The sequence below is a fragment of the Musa acuminata genome, chromosome BXJ3-5 (genome assembly GCF_036884655.1).
Source record: "Musa acuminata AAA Group cultivar baxijiao chromosome BXJ3-5, Cavendish_Baxijiao_AAA, whole genome shotgun sequence".
In the NCBI taxonomy this organism is placed as follows: Eukaryota; Viridiplantae; Streptophyta; class Magnoliopsida; order Zingiberales; family Musaceae; genus Musa; species Musa acuminata.
In genome coordinates this window covers 2,873,881-2,883,809 of record NC_088353.1, presented here as the reverse complement: position 1 = coordinate 2,883,809, position 9,929 = coordinate 2,873,881, and the positions used below count along the sequence as shown (strand labels likewise).

Genomic DNA, 9,929 nt, shown 5'->3' with positions numbered 1-9,929 from the left:
ATTTGATTATTTATATTATCTCTAACTATGCATCTATGCTTTACACAAGTTAATACCAAGATCCAAACCTTACATCTTCATTGAATACTCCCTTAAATATAATGTTTTTCAATGCTATAATCCTCAAAGTCAAAAGAATTTTATATTACATCATGGTATTTTTATTGACTCTACTTTTCCTTTCCAAAATCTTGTTCATTTAATAATACGAGCCACTACAATAACTATTCATCATTAGGTTCATATGAGTATACTTTAAATCCCTTAAACGCATCTCTTACCACATTAACCAATAGTTCTTTTCTAGACCTATACTCCCTTATTACTCTAATTCAGTCTAATCAAGTACGTGTCACTAACTCTTCACCAATTCTCATGCCTTTAACATAACCCAATAATACCACCGAGCTTAAATATCACATGATAATACGCTTCAAAAATTACATCTTCAAACCATATCAAATCCTTAATCTCTATGCTATCGCAAGCTCTCTACCTGACCCTATTGAATCCATAACTATCACCCAAGTTCAAAAATCTCCATATTAGTACAAAGCTATGAGGAATATTATGCCCTATTCTATAATGTCAAATAAACTCTTATACCATCTCTACTCACACAAAATATTATTGGGTGTAAGTGATATTTTGAATTAAGAAAAATCCAAATGGATCCATTGTTAGATACAAAGCACGTCTAATGGCTAAAGAGTTTCACCAATGATCAAGTATTGATTTTACAAAGACTTTTAGTCTAGTTATTAAACCAATGATAATTCGACTCATCATAAGTTTGACTATCACTCAAGACTAGCATGTATGCCAATTAGATATTAACAATGCTTTCTTACAGGGACCTTAACTGAAGATATATTTATATAACAACTATTGGCTTCATCCATCCTTAATATCCAAGTAATATTTGTAACTACAAAAAGCTATTTATCGACTTCGTCAAACTTTAAAAGCCTAGTATACGGAATTTGGTTTGTTTTTTTATGTTAGTCGGCTTTGTCAACTCTAAATCTGACATCTCTTTATTCCTATGATAACAAAAGGAATGTACTATTTATTTACATATCTATATAAATCATATTATTATATAAGTAATAAGTCGATTGAGATCAAGCAATTTTTTAAGTAATTAATAGACCAATTCACTATCAAAGACTTAGGAACTTTAAGTTATTTTCTGGAAGTAGAAGCAACGTTTACATCTTTTGGGCTTTCTCTATCTAAAAAAAAAAGTATATTCGAGATATATTATCAAAGACAAGTATGTATACCGCCAAAAAAAGTCATCGACCCACTTTCTATCAATGAGTCACTTAAATTATATGATAATAGCTCTACTACAAATCTCATATAGTACCAACAAGTACTTAATTTCTTATAGTATTTATCTCTCACACGTCTAGATATTTCATTTATAGCCAATAAAGTATCACAATTCATGCATCAACTTTCCATTATGCATTAGTCTACACTAAAATGTATCCTTTAATATCTTAAAGGGACTCTCAATCATGGACTCTTTCTTCATAAACACTCATCACTTCATCTCCATGCCTTTGTTGATACTAATTGGATAGGCAACACTAATGATAGAATATCTCTGTCAACCTACATTATCTTTCTTGGAGTAAATATGATCATTTGGAGTTCCAAAAGGCAGAACACGATTGTAAGATCCTAAATCTGAATACCAAGCCATTACTACCATCGTTGCAAAATTCAACTGGGTCACCAACCTACTACATGAACTTGACATCATCTCTTAATCCACTCCTATAATATATTGTGATAATATTAGTGCCACCTACCTATACTCTAACTCAGTAATTCACGCATGAAACATAATGTTATCGACTTTTATTTTGTTAGAGCAAATTGTCATACGTCAACTATATGTTTCTCATATTCATGCTTCTAACCAACTAGCAGAATCCCTCACAAAACCTTTCACTAGCAAGATATTTTAATTGTATTAATCTAAGATTAATATTCTTAGTTCAATCTTGTGGGGCGTGATAGGAGATCATGATAGAGGTAAATATAAAATGATAACTTTATATTTCCTACATGATATAATCCTTAATCAATCTATGATTTGAGGATCAATCATATATTTGAGTATATGATTTGAATGCATAATTTGAGTGCATAATTAATATATCATCTCTTTCATAATGAAATTTTAAGTTCTTTATAAGAAAAGATAATTAGAAAAGTTTGATATCTTCTAAGATTTCTAAAATAAGTGAATATTCTTTCCATTAGTTAATAACTTTAATTAAAATTTATTAGATCCTTAATATCTTTATCCTAAGTTAATTGAATAATATGATTAGCAATTAAAGAGGAAGGAGAAGGTTAGCTGAGGAAGACAACAGGGAGAGAAAATTGAGAGTGAGCTGGTATTAGAAGGGACACACAACTAAGAGAAGGGTGTGAAGGGGGTAGTAAAGCTCAGGGTGGAACAAAAAAAAAGAAAATGACAGAGAGGGAAGGAAGAGGATGTATAGGATTTAGAAGGAAGAAGGGTTACAAAGAAGAGTGAGAAGAAACAAAAGTTAAATGACATTTACTTGGTTGTTTGACTCATTAACATTTATCTATAAATTTAATCTTGATTAGGTTTTAATCTAAGAACATCAAACTATTATTTGATTTAACTATGGTATTATCAGATATGTTAATTAGCTTTGAATTCATTGAAACATTGGATAAATCTTATCAGATATATGCCGTCGTACTGTCTTGGAGTTCCCTTAATTTAGAAGAGTCCAGCATTAAAAGTTGAAGGGTGAGACACAAAGGAACAGTTAGTTCGGTCGAACCGATGGAAGTATCTGACATGACCATAATAATAATAATAATAATAATAAGAACCTATCAATTTTGCCCTATGGAATTGAGGATCATTCTACACACTAACAAGTTTAGAATAATTTTTTAAAAATATTAATATAAATTAGAGTTTGAAATATTCTAAATTAAGGATAAATAATGAAATTAATTGATTTGGTGGAGAGTATATATGAAATACAAGTTTGCAGGGAAAAAAAAAACCATTTGATGAAAGATAAATCGTAAGGTAATATTTTTGGGGGGTTTTTAACTTTTTGGAAGAAACACAATAAGAAAGGAAACAGGGAGGTGAGACCACGGAAAGGCCGGCCTAAGCACCGTCTTCCGTTCCGTGCTTCAATTAAAGTCCACGTTCCTGGTCGCATGTGTCGTGCCATCAGCTCCGGCGACGACGAGACGACGAGACGACGAGGCGGACAAAGATGAAGAGAGAGGGGGCATGGCCAACGGGCAGTCGGCTGACACGACTGCCCACTGTTCCCCTGTCACGAGTCCATCGGATGCGTGGCCCTCCTCCCACGTGGAAGTCGGGCCCACCGTGTATAGTTATCCTTACCATCGAATTACACGCTAAATAAAAAAGATAAAATATAATTATATTAAAAAAACTAAATACTTAAAAACTAAACCAATTAAACTACAAGATATCGTCCACTGCAATCAAGTAACAGAATCGTCTTAACCTTCTGAGACGAATGAGCATACATTATATATTTATGCATAAATCATATTTATGAGGCAGAGCATCAAAATAGTTATGTCTTGTCACTATAGCATCAAAATTAGTTCCTAGTTGTTTGATTCAGGCAGTGATAGAAACAGAATTGCCAATGGTAAGAATGCTATCAGTCAACCTAATTAAATGACAACATTCTGCTGTTGACGAGAAAGAGAACAGAGTCAGTCACTGATTCTTAGTTCAAAATAGATAGATTTCAAGATGATGCAGTCAGTACGTCGAGAGGCATCAAATACAACAAGAAATAGCAATTCACAGTAGGCTGATCTATTCTGATAAACCACAATTGATAGTACGTTACGTAGCCATTACAGTTTCACGAGGCAAGCAGAAACCAGGAAACAGCCATCCTAAGCAAATACATCAAGGACAAGTTATGCTACCAACTGAAAAGAAAGGAGTGCAAACAGATTGACATTTTGGGTCCCAAGTCAAATCCAGTCAGTTTGATTACACAAGACAACTTGAGAAAATGAAAGCTCAAACTACGACAGAACCTGATTTATCCAGTCCCCATGGGGTTTATCAATCAGCTGCAGCACTCTAAGTTTGCACTGAGTGATCCAGGTAGTACAGAACTGGAGAACCAAAAAGCAGTGGTGATTATGATGAATTAGATAATACAAACATATCCCAGAAGCCAATTTTCTTTTTAACGTTACTACTATTATTTAACAACAATCATATCCATAATCCCCATCTGAATAAACTGGTTTTCATTATGTTCAACAGCAGTAATCAACTTCATCTAAATGCAAAACCAACTGAAGGAGGAAAGCCTAGATGAAACAAACTGTCATCAGAGTCTTTCACAAATCTCAACCCTAGCATTTATCCATCGTAATTGATCCTGAGAAAGTGTACGACCTCCATATATATAGTTAAAAAAATTGAACAGTTTGTGTTTTCATGTAAGCATGAAAAACATCAGGGAAACGGGCTGTGCTTTCTATTACAGATGCATATAATAACAATTTCTAGGAAGGCTAAAGAAGAACGACATGGATAATCCTGTTAAATCAACCTGACTTAAACAGTTTAGGTTCATAGATTGATAGATTGGAATGACAGAGGACTGGCTTCTGGAACTTAAAAGAACTCATAAAGAAAAGTATCCATGAAGAAAGCACTGAATGAGATGTTTTCTCATTTAACTACACATTTTGATGAGATCTTTCCTACCTTCCTATGTCGTCACTCCCTGAATCAGTTGATATTGTCAGCCTCCGTGCCGTTTTCATGAACTCACTGCAACGATACCATAATAAGATCCATAAGACACATTCTTTTAGAATGAGACCATAGGCTCAAAATATTTAAACAAATGACTGCCGCTTATGACATAAAGGCAAACTAAAAGTGCAGCCAGACCAGAAGGCTGCAACCATCGTGAGATCTGAGGAAAGTAATTACAAGTGAAAGGTGTAAATTTTAAAGTTTTTATTTGTGATGAAACCCTTAAAAAGAAAGAAGTGACAACCAATTAGATTCTCATATCTATCACATAGTTCACAAAATACATGTTACCTAAAATTTTCAATGGAGTGCTAAACAGGCTAAATTTTCTCAGACATCTGTAAAAATCATAACAAGATAGATTTACAAGCAACAGTAACCACCCATATTTGCAAAACAAATGTGAAGTTGTGACAACTGAGATAGAAAACCTTGAAGTTGAAGTCACTGGCTATAGAATCAGATCATGGATTAGAACAGGAAACACAAAGAAGCAACGTGGATGATAGTAATAAAGTAGACGGAGGACACCAGAGCAATTAGGCAAAAAGACTCGATATAAGAAAGCTAGATGCAAATGAGTGGTATGGTTTAAAGATATAAATGCACCGTGATGACCATCTAATACCATCACAAGTTGTTTGTTCATGCTAAGAATGACCCAGATTCTAACCTGTAAGGTTCATCTCCAGTGTGTTTAACTGCACCTGCTGCATCATTGTAAATCATGTGGCTTCTAATCTCTGATTTTCCAATCCCAAACATGTCAGCTAGCTTTGTGTATAGTTCTTCATAAGATTCAAACATGGAGAGATCAAGGGTGCGACCAATATCAACTGATTCCATAAAAATCTTGCAATGGCCAGTCTCCAGTCCAAGCTCTGATATATTGCGGTACCTGTGCCTGTCCCATTTGAATAATTCACAAGATGAACTGTCCACAACTATATTCTGATTCATTGCAGAGCCAGAAACATCTGACATATTTGTTGTCTTCTCAAGATTCCCATCAGCAGAACTGTTTCCAGTAGCACCAGGGAAAACCATATCCCCAGAGTTGCTCAGAGATATCTGATCCTCAGTCAGTATTGTTTTCCCAAAGAGCACTAATTGTGGCGGTTTATCATTGCAGAGCTTTTCTGTGCTATGAGAAGCATTGCCAATTGTTAACAAACAAGAGATGTTATTACGAATGGCAGGGTTATCAATGAGGAGGCCAGTCGTTATTCTTGAAGGTGGAGTGGTCTGATCAAGGCGGTGAACGCCAGCATGGAACAGACCTAATTGCAGTTTGTTAAGGTGGATATCTGATAAAGATACACCAAAATGAGCATGCCTGGCTCCCTGTATGCCTGCAGGAGCACTGTCTGGGAAACAGCACAAAGGACTAGTGCCATAACCAAGGGGGTCCCTGAGGAACATAGGCAATGGAGGTTGACCTTCGAGGCAAAAATCAGGGTATTGGGAAATACAAATCTTCTTCTTCGGTGGAGAGAAGGGTGCTAAATGGATAGTTGGCATGTTTGAGACCAGTTCAACCAACCATGGGTTCACACACTTCACATTTTGTAAAAAATCTGGTTCATCCCATGTAACCTGCAAACCCATTATAAATAGTGATCGCATTTTGACAAGGAAGCAGATACATTCATAGAGAAGGAAAATAAGAAAAATGAAGTGAGACATTTGTAGTATCACAAGAACATTTCTGAGAAATATAGCAACACAAGGAAAACCTGGAAGACAAAAAATAACTTGCCATAAGCAAAAGAACTGGGGAAGGTGTAGAATAGAATTTTGGTTCACTCCGCCATGAATGGATTTGTATCTTTTTGTAATGGTTAATAAACGTTGATTTTTTGTCTTGGAGAAAAAAAAGAAACTGCGGTAGGTGCAGAATATATGAAACCACAATGGATCTGCTTTTCTTGGTTCAATAAATTGGAAGACACTAAATCTCTCTATATCAGTCCCCCTCATTGACGACATAGACTAAATTGCTTTCCAAGAAACAGAGTCAAACAAAAAAGGGCCAGTCTGATGCTAAATATTCATACTGATATATCATTTGTCTATAAAGACAAACAAACTTCCATTTATTATTCTTGTGTTGATATCAACTTTATACACAATCATACTTGCCATGCCTCTGATGAAAGTAATATATGCCATTCAAGATAAATTGTTGACAAAATATCGGAACTAGAAACAAATATCATAAATGCATTTTTAAATTTAATTATGCTTGATAGCCAAGGAATAAAATTAAACGACTTTGAAATAAATCAATCATCATGTAAACTGTTGAAGGGACCTAATTTGTCATGCCAGCAAATGACAAACATGACAAAAGTTCCAGAAAATGGAACTCCATCCTATGGCATACTAACATCAATAGCAAACACAGGTAAAAATTTAATACCATGTGCATAAACCATGCGGAAAAAAAAAAACAAAGGAAAAAATTATTTTTTTAAAAACATTATCTGACACACTCATTGGTATTTAGATTTGCTGCACCTGCCCATCTAGTATTTCTTCATTAGAACAGATATCTAGAAGAAAACAACCGACCACAAGCACAAATAATAAGAAATGGAGGCAGAAAGCATGATAAAAATGACACGAACTTTGGGTTAGCTTCTGTTATTGTTGATCAGAACAATGATTTGTATGAATTTAAAAAGGAACATGACGACATCAACCAAATTGACATCGGGTGCGGATATTATATGGACAAGTCATAAAAGATGAGAAGAGGTGCAAGCAAACTAACACCATAAAAAGCAAAATACTGTATTATCTTAGACTCACAAAGAGCATACATGCTGCATGGAAAAGGTACCTGAAGAAGTCTCCAAGGCGAATTAGGCCACTGCACGGGATCTGCAATCTGAACAGAAGATGTAGTTCCCATAAACCAACTAATCCTTGAGGAATCCTCAGTTTCGAAAGCCATCTTAAACCTCATTCCGGAACACCATTGGATCCTCATTGCAGCTTTTACTGATGCAGCCTTCACACAGAACTCCGGCGTAGTCACCCTAGGGTAGTACACCACCTCAAAAGGTTGTCCTCTAGCTGCAAGTGTTGCTGCCTCAATGACAGAGTCTGCCTTCACCCTACCTCTTATCCTCATGCCCCGACTAGTTCTTAAACTACCACCATTTCCGTTTTCCCTCATTAACCTACACTCTTCCCCCCTTGAGAAGACAGAGAAGTTCCCATAGCTCGTCATACAATTCCCATTGGGAAGGATCCATCCTGAAGGAACCTCTGGCCCGCCACCAATCCCACCTCTTTTAGCCCGTCGGATCCCCATGCAAAGATCCCCATTCTCGGTTCTCAAGAACACAATCGAATCCCCTGCCACAAGCTTCTTCTGGTTAACAAAAGTGCTCCACCCAGTTGTGAGCAGATGTCGGCGAGGGGTTCCCCTATAGATGTGCCTAAACTTCCAAATCTCACCATGCACATCCTTCACAAGCACAGTCTGCACCGGTGGATCCACAGTGTAGTCCAACCTTGGGAAGATGGTCTCAGCGCAGTATCGTGGGACAGAGAAGCCCCCACCATTGTTTGCATCCGATTGAGTCAGTGTCTTTGCAAAAGATGCCAGCTTTTCTTGTGTGTTGCTTCCATCTATAACAAGTCCCAGTGCGTCATCTTGGCCACACTCCAGCTCATCGACCGTTAGTGGAACCATGCGGATCTTAGCGAAGACTTCATCAGTCTCTGGTTCAGCCAAAAATTTCACGGCAGTCACAGTGGCAAGGATGAGAGGTGGGATGCGCTGGGAGGTTCCAAAGTCCACGCTGCCTTGTGCATGCTCTGCGTGACCCTGGGGGAAGTAGTAGACCTTGGAGTTCACTGCCGGCATCTGAACCATTCCACCGGCACAGGCATGCCATAACTGGGAGTCGAGGCACTTGTTGATTTGCTTCATCGATTGATTCTTTGGTTTATTTGTCAAATATGAGAATCGGAAGGAGCAGTTCCAACTGGGTTTTGAAGAATACTGGTGTTGTAAGAAGAAATTGCTGCTGATTTCAGGCACAAATTTACACAAGCACTACACGTGGGAACAGAGAGATATCCAGCAGCATTAGCGAAAATTGTTACCTTTTAGCGAACCAGTGCAAGTATCCAAACCAATTACTTCCTTCAAGGGCTCCTGACGAACGTCGTCTTAGAATCGATGAACTAGAAGAATAACCTATAAGTATATAAAGTTGGGATTTTGACACCAAAGAAAAAGGAATAAAACTTCAAACTCCCTAAAATATACACTAATTTATAAACTGATTCGATTTCTTACCTTTCCCGTGAAGAACTGCGTCAATCAGGGAAGGAAGAACAGAAACATCAAAACAAAGTAGAAATACGCCGACTCCATTTCATTCCAAACTTCCATCTGAAGACCCCTCACAAGATCGTGGAAACCCCAAACTCCGGCTCAACTCCACTAACCCTAAGGAAACGAAGATCCCCCGGGAGCTCAGTTAAATTCCCCGACACCACTCCCAAACCCTACAAAATCCAGTTAATGACTTCCAAAATCCTTTTTCTAAATCGAAATATCTCAGGCTTCCCAGCAAAATACCACCATCATTTCTTCACCCATTACTCCAATCATCCGCAAAAAGGACATACCACCAGAAACCGCAACAATCATTCCTTCCAGCTGCGGATCCAGCAGATAACACGTCCCGTGGTGGAATCTCTCCCCCTCCTCATCTCCTCTCCAGGCTAAGATCCACCCGATTCCAGATGCAATTCAGAGGGGCTTCGCCGCTGAATTCGTCGGCGATCAAAGTGGGGAAGAGAAAGAGAGAGAGAGAGAGGGGAGAGGGGGGACATGAGACACTCCGACTGTTCTCCCTTTCAGATCTTTATATGAATCCGCTGTGTCTCTCTGGCAATAGAAGAACCAAAAAACACAGCAGATTAAATATTTTGCATATATACCCTTTAAACGAGAAAATGAACAAAAGTCGACAATACTTAAGATTATATTTTACACATGTACCCTTATCAGGGGCTTATTTAAGAATTTATTTTCCGAAGAAAGATGACTTCTTCT

The 9,929-nt window shown here is 37.2% G+C and overlaps 1 protein-coding gene across 7 annotated transcripts; it reads right to left on the bottom strand.

The window, feature by feature from the left end:
* Nucleotides 1-3,855: 3,855 nt before the first annotated feature.
* On the bottom strand, nucleotides 3,856-9,689 carry LOC103983875 (auxin response factor 18). Of its 7 annotated transcripts, none has more exons than XM_009401199.3 (6): nucleotides 9,165-9,689; nucleotides 8,969-9,062; nucleotides 7,692-8,886; nucleotides 5,520-6,442; nucleotides 4,793-4,858; nucleotides 3,856-4,188 (listed from the first exon to the last, which is right to left on the bottom strand). In XM_009401199.3, exons 3-6 carry the CDS (start codon nucleotides 8,790-8,792, stop codon nucleotides 4,140-4,142), a joined length of 2,139 nt encoding a protein of 712 aa, XP_009399474.2. In that variant the 5' UTR covers nucleotides 8,793-8,886; nucleotides 8,969-9,062; nucleotides 9,165-9,689; the 3' UTR covers nucleotides 3,856-4,139. The 7 variants fall into 7 exon arrangements, with proteins under 7 accessions (XP_009399474.2, XP_009399475.2, XP_009399477.2 ...); XM_009401200.3 differs by having other exon boundaries at nucleotides 7,692-8,864; XM_009401202.3 differs by having other exon boundaries at nucleotides 7,692-8,847.
* Between the last annotated feature and the right edge of the window lie 240 nt (nucleotides 9,690-9,929).